At 47.4% G+C, this 15,162-nt stretch overlaps 1 protein-coding gene across 3 annotated transcripts in view; it reads left to right on the plus strand.

The window, feature by feature from the left end:
- The first annotated feature begins 421 nt into the window (after positions 1-421).
- The window catches only part of LOC116989455 (ubiquitin-conjugating enzyme E2 E2), a 143,534-nt gene continuing 128,793 nt past the window's right edge, over positions 422-15,162 (plus strand). Inside the window, exons 1-2 of one of the 3 annotated variants that reach the window (XM_033046835.1) lie at positions 422-673; positions 1,331-1,513. In XM_033046835.1, coding sequence (XP_032902726.1) covers positions 1,341-1,513 — 173 coding nt within the window. In that variant the 5' untranslated portion in view covers positions 422-673; positions 1,331-1,340. The other 2 variants (XM_033046850.1, XM_033046842.1) reach the window with 2 other exon arrangements.

Genomic DNA, 15,162 nt, shown 5'->3' on the forward strand with positions numbered 1-15,162 from the left:
TGCCCAAACATTATGTCACGGAGCCACGGCCACTTCCATCAACTCTCCGCCACGCCCAGACCGAAAGTGAGCAGCAAGGACAGACGAATGGGACATCAAAAAAAAAGTCAGACGAATGGAGGAAGCCACTTCTCCGAGAGTCGCTTACTTGCCAAGTGCAACTCAAACTTGCTTTGGACAGACGGGCGGTGATGCCGGGTGCGGGGACACATGGATGGATGGCTGGTGCTGGTGTCAGGGTCGGCTCCTCTCTGCCCTTCTCCGCCGCCGCCGCCGCCGCCGGGCCTGATCGGCGGTTGGAGCCGGCACGCGGGCCCGTCTCTTCCCGCCGCCCCCTGCTCGTGCTCGTCAGTGTCACGCGCGGCGGGGGCGCGCTCGCTCGCGCGGCCACGTGTTGCTAGGGCGCTGATTCAGTTGGGGAGCGCGCACGAGGAGGAGGAGGAGGAGACGCAGCGGCAGCTTCAGCCCCAGACCCAGCCCCATCTGTGTGTGTGTGTGTGTGTGCCCTTCCTCCCTTCCCACCCTTCGCCCGTTCCCAGCACGACTCGCTGGCCAGCCAGCCATCCTCGCACTGGTCAACTCTGCCGCCGGCTCTCTTTAACCCCCCGCCCCCTTCCCCGCCCCCCTTTTCAACGTGACTCCGAGACGGGCAGCGTGCATTGCATTCATTCAGGTAACATCAATGTTTATTTTGTACAGAGTGGAGGCAGAGTCTGAAGCCCCGTCCGCTCCCTTCCTCCCCCGCAGCGCCCCCCGGCTCCTCTCAAAGCGGCCTGAAAGTTGGAGGCGAGCAGGAACGGTGTGTGCCTTTGTGTGATATTCCCGTGTGTGCGAGAGAAAGAGTGGCAGCAATAAAGGCCTTTAACTCATCAGTCACTGCCCACTGGCCGATTTTCACTCTCTGACTCCTCCAAAACGGTAACTAATTCACCCGCAGTAATAAAGACAGAAGCTGCCTGGCGTGGAGATTGGTTATTTCTCCACATCAAGCGTGTCTGACGTGGCTGTCAAATGGCTGTGTGCAACTTAATCTTGATATTTATGTTTGGTTTGGGAAACAACGACCAACAACTGCTCATCGCCCCAAACTTAATGTTGTTGTATTGTCAATATACTCTACTGGAAGAGCAGGCATTGGGAGACGCGATGATGCCGACATAACATTGTTTACTTTTGGCGAATGTTATTTTTGTAACTGCTGTAAATTTCAAGCCTTTCATTGGAAATTGACATGTTTGATTTTAAAATTATTTCAAGATTTATGAAATGTGCTTTTTTATTGAAACTGGAGTTATATTTAACTTTGATGTCAATTTGTTTTGACTTCCAGAGCAAGTAATATGTCCAGTGAGTCGCAGAGGGCTGATGACAGCCCGAATACCAGTAGTGGTAGCTCGGATGGGGATCACCGTGAGAGTAACCAGCAACAAGAAAGGGAACAACCACAGCCTAAGAAGAAGGATGCCAAGATTTCCAGTAAAACTGCTGCTAAACTTTCAACTAGTGCTAAAAGGTACCAACTTCCCAAATCTAATAATTTTGTTTCTTCCTTGAAGATTTAGTGTAACAAAATATTAATATGTTTTTCAGCAAAATCAGAACATATATTGGTAATGATAAAATTGTGACAGTACAAATGATGTATAAGATCCTTCATAGTATCGATCTACAGAAAGATCTTGCAGGCGCCCTGTCTCACTTTGCGATTTTTTTTCGGCAACTGCGGAGCGTCAGTGATTGATGCCCGTAAAACCGTCACTGACGCTCTGCAGTCGCCGAAAAAATCGCAAAGTGGGACAGGCCCTATAAGGTAATAACAGCAACAGAACAATTTGCAGCGGTGCCGAGCGCCAATCCGCTGCCTGAGCCTCTGGTTCACAAACAAGCAGCAACTCCACAGGGCAAGGCAGGGAACAAGGATAAGGCAGGAGCTCTCTGAGAAACGCCGGTACAGTTTGCATCAGGCCGTCCGCTTTTGCATCTTTACTGGAGGGGGACCGATATTCTGTCAGGCACTTCACGTGTGGGTGTAAACTAAATAGTGGGGGGGAGGAATTGACAAATTGGGAGTATAAAGATGGAGTTGAAGGGGAAGTGAGTACAGGAAAAATTACAAAAGATTCTCGAATTAATGGGAAGGAAAGTTCGAGAAGAGATAAAAGAGTAAGGTCAGGGCCAATTGCGAGCGTTGCGAGGGGAACGTGAATACGGAGTGTTGTATATGAATGCGCGAAGTATAAGAAATAAAGTGGACGAGCTTGAGGCTCAGTTAGAAATTGGCAAGTATGATGTTGTGGGAATTACAGAGACATGGCTGCAAGAGGACCAGGGCTGGCAACTGAATATTCAAGGGTATACCTCCTATCGAAAAGACAGACAGGTGGGCAGAGGGGGTGGGGTTGCTCTGTTGGTGAGGAATGAAATTCAGTCCCTTGCAAAGGGTGACATTGAAACAGGAGATGTGGAGTCAATATGGATAGAACTAAGGAATTGTAAGAGTAAAAAGACCCTAATAGGACTTATCTACAGGCCCCCAAACAGTAGCCTTGACATAGGGTGCAAGTTGAATGAAGAGATAAAATTGGCATGTAGCAAAGGTAATGCTGTGGTTGTTATGGGAGATTTCAACATGCAGGTAGACTGGGAAAATCAGGTTGGTACTGGACCCCAAGAAAGGGACTTTGTAGAGTGCCTTTGTGATGGATTCTTAGAGCAGCTTGTATTGGAGCCTACCAGGGAGAATGCAATTCTGGATTTAGTGTTATGCAATGAACCGGAATTGATAAAGGACCTCGAGGTTAATTACCATTAGGAGGTAGTGACCATAACATGGTCAGGTTTAATTTACAATTGGAGAGGGAGAAGGGTAGCTCGGAGGTGTCAGTGTTACAGTTGAATAAAGGGGACTATGGGGCCATAAGGGAGGAGCTGGCCAAAGTTGACTGGAAAGATATACTAGCAGGGATGATAGTGGAACAAAAATGACAGGTATTTCTAGGAATAATACAGAAGGTGCAGGATCAGTTCATTACTAGGAGGAAGAAAGATTCCAAGGGGAGTAAGGGGCGACCGTGGCTGACCAGGTACGTCAGGGACAGTATAAAAATAAAAGAGAAGAAGTACGATGTAGCAAAGATGAGCGGGAAGCAAGAGGATTGGGTAATGTTTAAAGAGCAACAGAAGATAACTAAAAAGACAATACGGGGAGAAAAGATGAGGTACGAAAGTAAGCTAGCCAAGAATATAAAGGAGGATAGTAAAAGCTTCTTTAGGTATGTGAAGAGAAAAAAATTAGTTAAGACCAAAGTTGGACCCTTGAAGACCGAGAAAGGTGAATTTATTATGGGGAACAAGGAAATGGCAGATACAATACGATACAATTTTATTATCATTTGAGCCTCAGTGAGGCTCAAACGAAATTCTGTTTCCACAGCCATACAAACAAAGACAATTCCTAGACATACACACAATTTAGTTCACACAAACATCCATCACAGTGAACCCACTGTGATGGAAGGCAAAGTCTTTTCTCTCCCCTGTTCTCCATGTCTCTCCCGATGTCCAAGCCCCAGGCGGGCGATGATAAGTCCCACGGCCATTTTAGGCCGTGCCGGGCGATTTACGGCCCCGCTCCCGGTCTAAAAGTCTCGAAGTTGGAGCCCCCGGCGGGCGCTGGCATGTCCCACGGCCATGAAGCCATGCCGGGTGATGTACGACCCCGTTCCGGGTCGTTCCAACCCCGCGACACGGGCTGAAGAAGTAGCGTTGCGGGAGCTCCGGGAAGCGGTCTCTCTCTCCCCCCGGACCCGTGAGCTCCCGATGTCCCAGTCCACCGGACCTGCGGCTGCGTTGCTGGAGCCTCCGAGCCCCAGGAGTCGAGTCGCAGCAGCGAGTCACCACCGCTCCCCACACTCCGAGGCCGGCCGATGGTCAGTAGTCCGCAGCTCCGCAGTCTCCCGAGCCCCCGGGTCGTTCAGGTTGAAGGCCGCTCCACGGTGCTAGGCCCCAACGACAACGGAGACCCGACAGGGAAAAGGTCGGGTCTCCCAGACAGGGAAGAGATTTAAACAGTTTCCCCCTGCCCCCCCGCCCCCCACATATACACATTTAAAACCAGTATTAAAAAACACCAAACACTACATTTAACTAGACAAAAAATAAAAAAAAGACAGACAGGCTGTAGGGGCCGCTGTAACGGGTGAGTCGCGCCGCCAAAACAGGTTGGCAGGTACTTTGGATCCATCTTCACTAAGGAGGACACAAACAATCTTCCTGATATAGTAGTGGCCAGAGGTTCTGGGGTGACAGAGGAACTGAAGGAAATCCACATTAGGCAGGAAATGGTGTTGGGTAGACTGATGGGACTGAAGGCTGATAAATTCCCAGGGCCTGATGGTCTGCATCCCAGTCCACATCCCAGGAAGTGGCTCTAGAAATCGTGGATGCATTGGTGATAATTTTCCAATGTTCTATAGATTTAGGATCAGTTCCTGTGGATTGGAGGGTAGCTAATGTTATCCCACTTTTTAAGAAAGGCAGGAGAGAGAAAACAGGGAATTATAGACCAGTTAGACCGACATCGGTGGTGGGGAAGATGCTGGAGTCAATTATAAAAGATGAAATAGCCGCACATTTGGATAGGAGTAACAGGATTAGTTCGAGTCAGCATGGATTTACGAAGGGGAAATCATGCTTGACTAAGATGTAACTAGGAAAATGGACATGGGAGAGCCAGTGGATGTAGTGTACCTGGACTTTCAGAAAGCATTTGATAAGGTCCCACATATGAGATTAGTGGGCAAAATTAGGGCACATGGTAATGGGGGTAGAGTGCTGACGGATAGAATATTGGTTGGCAGACAGGAAACAAAGAGTAGGGATTAACGGGTCCCTTTCAGAATGGCAGGCAGTAACTAGTGGGGTACCGCAAGGCTCGGTGCTGGGACCGCAGCTATTTACAATATACATCAATGATTTGGATGAAGGGATTCAAAGTAACCTTAGCAAATTTGCAGATGACACAAAGCTGGGTGGCAGTGTGAACTGTGAGGAGGATGCTATGAGAATGCAGGGTGACTTGGACAGGTTGGGGGAGTGGGCTGATGCATGGCAGATGAAGTTTAATGTGGATAAATGTGAGGTTATCCACTTTGGTACCAAAAACAGGAAGGCAGATTACTATCTAAATGGCGTCAAGTTGGGAAAAGGGGAAGTACAAGGGGATCTGGGGGTCCTTGTTCATCAATCTATGAAAGTAAGCACGCAGGTACAGCAGGCAGTGAAGAAAGCGAATGGCATGTTGGCCTTTATAACAAGAGAAGTCGAGTATAGGAGCAAAGAGGTCCTTCTGCAGTTGTACAGAGCCCTAGTGAGACCACACCTGGAGTATTGTGTGTAGTTTTGGACCATTAATTTGAGGAAGAACATTCTTGCTATTGAGGGAGTGCAGCGTAGGTTTACAAGGTTAATTCCCGGGATGGCGGGACTGTCATATGCTGAGAGAATGGAGCGGCTGGGCTTGTACACTCTGGAGTTTAGAAGGATGAGAGGTTCTCTTATTGAAACATATAAGATTGTTAAGGGTTTGGACACGCTAGAGGCAGGAAACATGTTCCCGATGTTGGGGGAGTCCAGAACCAGGGGCCACAGTTTAAGAATAAGGGGTATGCCATTTATAATGGAGACGAGGAAACACTTTTTCGCACAGAGAGTTGTGAGTCTGTCGAATTCTCTGCCTCGGAGGGTGGTGGAGGCAGGTTCTCTGGATGCTTTCAAGAGAGAGCTAGATAGAGCTCTTAAAGATAACGGAGTCAGGGGATATGGGGAGAAGGCAGGAACGGGATACTGATTGGGGATGATCAGCCATGATCACATTGAATGGCGGTGCTGGCTCGAAGGGCCGAATGGCCTACTACTGCACCTATTGTCTATTGACATACACGCTGACATATGCTCTTCTGACGTCCGGTTAGGGGTTTGTTAGGGTTAGGGATCACAGATGGGCTGTAAAATATTATTTGTTCAATGCATGGATTTTAAACAATATATTAAAATTAATACATTAAAATCAATTGTGCAAATGAAAAGATGTCTTGAGTCGTTCAGTTTAACAGATGTATTGGTCTGCTTCCAGATCCAATCACCGTCTCTAACTTTTCACAGGAATGGCTTCAGACTGAACTCCCTTCCCCCTCTTCCTCCCTTCTCCCCGCTCAACTCTACTTCCCCTTCTCCACTTCCCACTCCCCTCACATCCCCCTCTCCCTCCCTTCTCCAACCTCCCCCGCCCCACGTTCCCCGACGCCCCCCATTTGTGGACCCAGCCTGCGACCAGCGATCCCCCGCACACTATCCCACACACGCTAGGGACAATTTATACAAACCTGCGCGCCTTTGGAGTGCGGGAGATAACCCAAACCCTAACTGTAGGTTGATAGGCTTGGTATTTATAAATTGTCCCTAGCGTGTGTGGGATAGTGTACGGGGGATCGCTGGTCGGTGCGGACTCAGTAGGCCGAAGGGCACTGTATCTCTGAACTAAATGTGACACGGGCCCCAGGGGTTGGACTCGAACTCCCAATATTCTGCATGGGAACTAAACTGTTGGTCACGAGTTGTCCCAGAGGCAGATCTCTCTTCCAATGATCTCTCCAAACCCCCAGAGGCAGCGGGCTTTTCAACTGGGTACAGGCAATGTTGTCAATGTATTAGTGCCACCCACCTGCTCTGGCCACTGGGTCTAAATACTAGCAGGAGAGTCATGAACAAGGGCACATAATTACAAAATAAGGGCAAGTCATGTAAAACTGAACTGAACTGAACAGACAACACCCAAAGTCAGGATCGAACCAGGGTCTCCGGCACTGTCAGGCAGCAACTCTACTGCTGCGCTACTGTGCCACCCCAATGTGTGTGAGGTTAATGCATAGAAATTACTCCTCTCAGAGGGTATTAAATGTCTGGAATTCTCCAACCATAGGGTGATAAATGTGAGATAATTAGATATATTTAAGGTGAAGGTGGAAGAATTGAGGTCTATGGGTACTGACATGGAAGAAGAGTTAAGGTCATCATAGATCAGTCATGATTATATCGAATGGCAGGGCAGGCTTTAGGTGACCTGGTGACCTACTCCTGCTCCAATTTTCTGTTCTATGGTGAGTACACAATTGAACTGCTTCAGGAATACTTGATTTTCCTTCCCCCTCCAAGTTTGCTGCTACTATCAGCGATTGCAGGTAACCTTATGATTGGTGTAGGACACATAGACACATAGAAAATAGGTGCAGGAGTAGGCCATTCGGCCCTTCGAGCCAGCACCGCCATTCAATATGATCATGGCTGATCATCCAAAAACAGTACCCCGTTCTGGCATTTTCCCCATATCCCTTGATTCCCTTAACCCTAAGAGCTAAATCTAACTCTTTCTTGGAAAAATCCAGTGAATTGGCCTCCACTGCCTTCTGTGGCAGAGAATTCCCCAGATTCACAACTCTCTGGGTGAAAACGTTTTTCCTAATCTCAGTCCTAAATTACCTACTTATTCTAGAACTGTGACCCCTGGTTCTGGAATTCCCCAACATCGGGACATTTTTCCTGCATGTACCCTGTCCAATCCTCTAAGAATTTTATATGTTTCTATAAGATACCCTCTCATCCTTCTAAATTCCAGCAAATAAGCCTAGTGGACCCATTATTTCATCATATGTCAGTCCCACCATCCCGGGAATTAACCTGGTGATCCTACGCTGCACTCCCTCAATAGCAATAACTTCCTTTCTAAAACGAGGAGACCAAAATTGCACACAATACTCCAGCTGCGGTCTCACCAGGGCCCTGTACAAATGCAGTAGGACCTCCTTGCTCCTAAACTAAAATCCTCTTACAATGAAGGCCGACATGCCATTAGCTTTCTTCACTGCCTGAGGTACCTGCATGCTTACTTTCAGTAACTGATGTACAAGCACACCCAGGTCTCGTTGCACCTCCCTTTCTCCTAATCTGACACCATTCAGATAATAATCTGCCTTCCTGTTCTTGCCACCAAAGTAGATAACCTCAGAGGAGAAAGAGATATCTGTCAGTGCAGGAGTAGAAGCAGTGCAGAGTCTGTACATTGTGCCTAACATGGTTGGGAATGTTGTGAAAGCAGAGAGCTTTGGAATAAAGGCCAGTGTTTGCTGGTGTGTTAAGACATAAAACGGCCAAGTCTAAATCATGCAAAAGAAATGTGATGGGGTTGCATTGCATTGAAAGATTTAGTTTAGTTTAGAGATACAATGCTGAATCTGATCCCCTTGGGCCTTCTGAGTCCTTGCCAACCAGCGATTACTATTCTATCCTACACACTATGGAAAATTTACAAAAGCCAATTAACCTGTGGGAGAAAACCAGAGCACCCAGAGAAAACCTGGTTACATGGGTTACGGGGTACATGGTTACATGGAGTACGTACAAATGTACATGGTTACATGGAGTATGTACAAACTCTGTACAGACAGCACCCATTATCAGTATCGAACCCAGGTCTCTAGTGCTGTAAGATAGCAACTCTATCGCCGTGTCAACCCAATGTGTGTGAGGTTAATGATTCATTAGCTGGAGCAGAAAACTGAGGATATATAATCGACCATTACCACTTGGGTGAGGTTAATCAACCTACTGTGTTGTATCCAGATCCTTGAAGCTTAACTCTCCAAATGATTTCTACTGCAACTTTCACTGGTGCTTGACTAAATAGCCTAAAAATGGTTTTGTGCCTTCTTGTGGGTGAAGAATCTCTCTCCCCTTCACTTCATCCACTAGAGAAATGGGGAGTTGGATTCCTTCCTTGATCATCCATCAGCTTGTAGAGTTTTGTTTCTTCTGAAGACTGACCTGCACATCCCCTTTAAGAGTAGTAGGTCTGAGATCAGCTGTCAGTCCTGGCTCTGGAACTTATTAGCAGCAAGGCTGGCATAAGTAGTTAACACTGGCTTGTCACTCCAATAATTAAGTTAAGACTGATTACCTGGAAATCCATTGCTGATCAATAATATTCCATCACTCACCTGTTTCCCCAATGCAACGCATTGAGAAGGGGTGTGTGGGGGAGGGGGTGCGTGTGTGTGGGGGAGGGTGTGTGTGTGTGGGGGGGGGGGAAGGGTGTGGGAGAGGGAGGTACAGGGGGGAGGGTGTGGGGAGGAAGGGGAGGTGTGTGGGGGAGGTAGGAGGACAGGGGGGGGTGTGTGGGTAGGTGGGTGTAATTACCTGACTCGCACACAAATAAAGGTATAAGCATCTTTAATAGACATTCCAGTGTCAGGTATGCAGTACATTGTACGTTCAGTCTGCTGCATCTACTGAATATAATAAATTAGTTCTTATACTATAAAGCATGCACTAGGCGGGGTTATTACTACGAAGCATTCTGATTGACTAACATGCAATAGCCAATCTACATCTCTTCTCATAGAAATGAAAAGCAAGTGTGCTGAGGGCCCGGTCCTCGTGCGGTAGGGAGCCGCCTCATCCCCCTTTCCTTCCAAAAAGATGGGGACTGGGGTTGGTAATGCCGCTGGTGACCCGATAGGCTTATGGGGAGAGGTCGCCATGGGGGAACCGGGGGCAGACTGACGCAGGGAGTGTGTGGTCTTAGTCGCAACAGGTGGCGGGACGGCTGCAACCGGCGTCGGTGTAAACACGAACGGGGGGGCATCAGGACCCGCAGGCGCCGGACGAGGTTCCTTCACTGGAAGAAGATGTTGACGGTTGCGTCTGTAGAGGACCCCATCCACTTCGACCAGGTAGGAGCGTGGTTCCTTTGAGGGGCCATCAATGTGCCCTAGTTTGGTTTGTCCTTTGTCGGTTTGTAGGCGTACCACTTGTCCTTGTAGCAGTGGTTTAAGCGGTTTGCTTGTCGTAAAACCTCTTTTGGCTGTCGCGTTTAAACTGCACTTGCTTTTGAATCACGGTGGGAGGGCAGACCTGCGGCTGCAGCTGTTGCTGGGAGACAGGCAGTGGTGGACGCGTCTGGCGAGACATTAGCCGCTGGGCGGGGGAGCCGAGAATGCTGTCCCTTGAAATGTTCTGCAGGTTGAGTAGGTCCAGGTAGACGTTGGATTTTGCTAGGTAGGAGCGCTCCACGAGTTGTTTAGCGCTCCGAACAGCACGCTCGGCAGGTCCATTGGACTGTGGGTATTCTGGGCTGCTGGTGACGTGTTGAAAGTTCCACCGTTTTGCAAAGTTCTTGAATTTCTGACTGGCGAATTGCCTTCCATTGTCAGTTTGATGGCGGACAGGTGCCCCATGCACGGACAGGTGGATTGATAGTTTCTGGATCACTGTCTCGGAGGTGATCATTGGAAGCAGGTCAATTTCGAACCAGCTCGAGTAGGAGTCCACCAAAACAAGGTAGTGTTTCCCGTGCCATTCAAAAATGTCGGTGGCCAGTGAGGACCACGGAAGGGAGGGAGCTGACTGAGGCAAGAAGCAAGAGTACACCCGCGTCCCGCTGTGCCAGCTACAGGCGTACGAGCGCTGCCTGAAGCGGGCGCAGAGCCGCTCCCTGATCAAGGCCGACTTCGGGCCGCCGCTGCTGCCCGGACCCGGCTCGGCCCCGTCTCGCCACGGAGCGCAGCTGGACAAGGCCGACTGGGGGAAAGACGACTTGGCTGCGGGGGACAAGGAAGTGATGAAAACTCAACGGACGCCGGCGGTGGTCGGACACAGTCATTAAATGTTTGTGCTGAAGAAATCCTGAAGGATGGTGGAGAAGAGAACAGTGAACAAGGAGAGTGTGATGACACCAGACGGTTTGGTTCCTCTGCCAACCATGATCATCACCTGGAAGATGATGTGCTGTTTATTGATACAGCTGCATCTGCCACCACCCGAAGAGGTCAAAGAGATCCTGAAGGTTCTGACGTGCATGAAGGCACTGAGACTGGGAAATGCACAGACTGCACCAAACTGCTGCAGACACTGGATATATTTGAAACGAGGATAGCAGCATTAGAAAAATGCAAAGGACTAAAAATACTGCAAGAGTCAATGACAGAGACGGACCATGAACACGTCCTCCAGGATATAGTGCCGATGGGTGAGTTAGCTGAGCTAGCTCCGACAAACACACAACTAAATGATGACGATGAAAGCTACATTATATCCTTCCCGAAACTGGACAAGAGAGAGACAGTTCCAGCTGCCTCTTACTGGCACCAAGTCGGCGCTAAGCCCAAACGGAAAACCACAGTGAATCAACAAGTTCACTCGACGCCAAATGCTAGGCTACCCAAAGCTAAAGTAGCACGTACCAGCCGGATTAGCCCGTCCCCGAAGCTGACTCTGCCGCTGAAAAACAGGTTCCTGCCACTACGAGAGTCCACGGACGACAGCCCGCAGAAACGTGATGAGAAATGGAGACGGAACACGTCGCCAGGCAGGCAAGCTGCCGCGAGCCCCGAGATGCGTCCGGACAGACGGCGCGGACAGAGACGGACCATGAACACGTCGCCAGGGAGGCGAGCTGCGCATGGGTCCGTCACCGGCACCTCAAGCCCCGGGGCGCGTCCGGACAGACGGCGCCGACAGAGACAACAAGGGCCCATCACACAGAAAGCGGATGAACCAGACACTCTGATTGTAGGAGATTCAGCCATAAAGGATATAACCAGTAAGAAGATCAAAACATGCTGCTTCCCAGATGTGACGGTTAGTGGTGTCAACCAGAAACTAGCCACAATTATACTGGAAAACCCAAAAATCCCACAGGTAATTGTGCATGCAGGATTTAATGATATTCGAAAAGAACAGTCAGAACTTTTAAAGAGGGATTTTACTGAACTATTAGATACGCTGGACAAATTAGACATTAAGTCATTCATCAGTGGTCCCATACCAGCAGTTGACAGGGGAATAAACACATTCAGTCGGCTACTTGCACTGAATACATGGCTTTCCAGAGTCTGCAATGAAAGAGGAAGGAGCTTTATTGACAACTTTAACTTGTTGTGGGGGCGCAAATATCTTTTCAGAGCAGATGGTGTACACCCAAACAGTTGCGGCTCAAGACTGTTAAGGGACAATCTTCTCTTCTCGCTCTCCCACAAATCTACCCTGCCACGGTCTGACACACAGGCCGCAGTCAGACCACAGGTAGAGAAGCGAGGCAACAGCCCCCCCCCACACATCTACCCTGCCACTGTCTGACACACAGGCCGCAGTCAGATCACAGACCTTGAGGAGAGACAACAGCGCCCCCCACCCACCCATTCCCATCGACGCGCCCTTACCCCCCCTACCATCCCCCACTGCTGATGCTGGCTTGGAGAGGAACGGCCACCACCCTCCTCTGCACTCGCCCATCGACGATGACCTCCACCCTCATCTCTCCCATAGCCATAACAACACCAGCTCCACTGTTTCCTCCCATTATGATTTTCCATATGAATTGAAGAAACAGGAAAAAGGTGGCATTAAACTTGCATCTGTGTCTATGATGCCCAGCCCACGCCCCATATCAGTACCATCGCCACGTCACGGCCGCAGGGAGATAACAACCAAGCGGAGGGCGCCACAGCCCCCCTCCTGTATTGATAGCAGTCCTGAATATTACTGAGACAAGAAAGGGTTCAGCCGTGGACACATTACGAAGGAAGTTCCGCATAATCAGCTGAACCCAAGGTCGCCTACATCAAACTATGGCACCTTCTGCATTCCTGTTGTGACTACTAAGAGAGTAAACAAAGGGAAACTTAGACACACTGCTAACCTAACAAACCTAATACCTATTACCTCCAAACCAAAACCAACCATAAAGCCTATCAATAATACCATCAGGATGGGTCTGCTTAATGTTAGGTCTCTTAATAACAAATCATTTTTAGTCAACGATTTTATTACCACCTCTAAACTGGATTTTATGTTTTTAACTGAAACATGGCTAGAACAAAATAACAGTGCAACCATTCTGATCGAGACAGCTCCTCCCAACTATAACTTTTTTGATGTATGTAGATCTGGAAAAAGAGGTGGAGGGGTTACTGCTATATTTTAAAATGTATTTCAGGGGAAACAGATGTCACTTGGTGATTTTCCATCATTCGAATACCTTTGTGCTGTATTGAAATGTTCCCCCAGAATTCTCCTATTAATTATTTACAGGCCACCTAAATATTATGCAAATTTTTTCGATGACTTTACAGAATTATTGTCTAGCATCTCCACTGACTTTGACTGTCTAGTTATAACTGGTGATTTTAATTTTCATACTGATGATTTGAATGACAAGGGTGCAAAATAATTTTTACTATTTTAGACACATTTGAACTGTCTCAACATGTGAAAGAGGCTACTCATTGGAAGGGGCACACCCTGGACTTGATTATCACAAAGGGTCTCAATGTTTCTGATATTTTCGTGACTAATCCTTCATTGTCTGACCACTTCTGTGTTTTCTTTAATATATCTTTTATTCCCGACATACAGACAAAATCAAATACTGTCAAAAAACGGTATATAAATGAACATTCTAATGTACTCTTTAAAAATGCCATCTCCTTGTTACCACTTCTAAACCCATGTTCTGCTGATGATCTTGTAGATAACTTTAATTCCAAAATTGTGAAAGTTATAGATGTCATTGCACCTGTTACGGTTAAAACGATTTCTGGTAAGCAAAAGGCACCCTGGAGAAAAGCTGCTTTTGTAACAGCCCAGAAAAGAGAATGCCGGAAAGCTGAACGCATCTGGCGGAAAACAAAACTTCATATTCACCATGACATCTATAAAGAGAGTCTCCGTGCCTACAATTTAGACTTAAAAAGCGCTAGAGAAACATTTTTCTCCAATATCATTAACAACAACACTAATAAGGCAAAAACCCTATTTGCAACTGTTGACAGACTGACCAACCCCCCAACACAAATACCACCTGACCTCCATTCAACGCAGAAATGCAATGAGTTTGCATTCTTTTATACTGATAAAATTGAAGGCATCAGACGTGCCATCAATATCTCCGCTTCAAACAAAAATGTTGGATCACCACCCTGTTTAGGCAAAAATAACGTGGCAATGATGACATGCTTTAATGTCATAGACTCTAAAACTCTTGTGGAAACGGTGACACAACTAAGGCCATCCACCTGCTGCCTTGATGCTTTACCTACCAACTTCTTTAAGAATGTTTTTGACTGCCTAGCAATAGACATACTGCAAATAGTTAACAGCTCTCTTCAATCAGGCAATTTCCCAAAAGCCTTGAAAACTGCAGTTATTAAACCTCTTTTAAAAAAGCGGAGCTTAGATGCCTCTATTATTAACAACTATAGACCATTATCAAACCTATCTTTCATAAGTAAAATCATTGAGAAAGTTGTCCTCCAGCAACTTAATCACTTCCTGGCTTCAACTGGCTGCTACGACAACTTCCAGTCAGGATTTCGACCTCTTCATAACACCGAGACCGCCCTTATTAAAGTTGTAAACGACATCGGTCTTAACACAGACTCTGGCAAAGTTTCAATATTAATGCTATTAGACCTCAGTGCTGCATTCGACACTGTTGATCACTCAATACTTTTGGACAGGTTGGAAAAATGGGTGAGGCTTTCAGGCACAGTCTTAAGTTGGTTCAGGTCATATCTACAAGATAGGAACTATTTTATTTCCATTGGCGACTTTGTATCAGAACCAACCAACGTGTGGAGTCCCGCAAGGTTCGATCTTAGGGCCCTCTTTATTCAACATCTACATGCTCCCACTAGGGCAAATCATGCGAAATAATAATATTGACCACCACTGCTATGCCGATGACACTCAAATCTATGTAGTGCTATCACCAAATGACTATCGCCCCATAGATCTGCTGTGCCAGTGCATTGAGGAAGTCAAAGACTGGATGTGCCAAAATTTCCTCCAACTAAATAAGGACAAAACGGAGATAATTGTTTTTGGTGCTAAAAAAGAAAGGCTTAAAGTAACCCAACACCTTCACTCTCTGTCCCTGAAAACTTCAAACAAAGCCAGAAATCTTGGGGTTATTATGGATTCAGATTTACATTTCGACAGTCACATCAAATCAGTAGCAAGATTAAGAGGACTTATGTCAGCTCAAGACTTAGAAAAACTTGTACATGCCTTTATTACTAGTAGGCTAGATTATTGTAACGGTCTCCTTGC

This window comes from Amblyraja radiata, chromosome 2, assembly GCF_010909765.2.
Source record: "Amblyraja radiata isolate CabotCenter1 chromosome 2, sAmbRad1.1.pri, whole genome shotgun sequence".
Taxonomy (NCBI): domain Eukaryota; kingdom Metazoa; phylum Chordata; class Chondrichthyes; order Rajiformes; family Rajidae; genus Amblyraja; species Amblyraja radiata.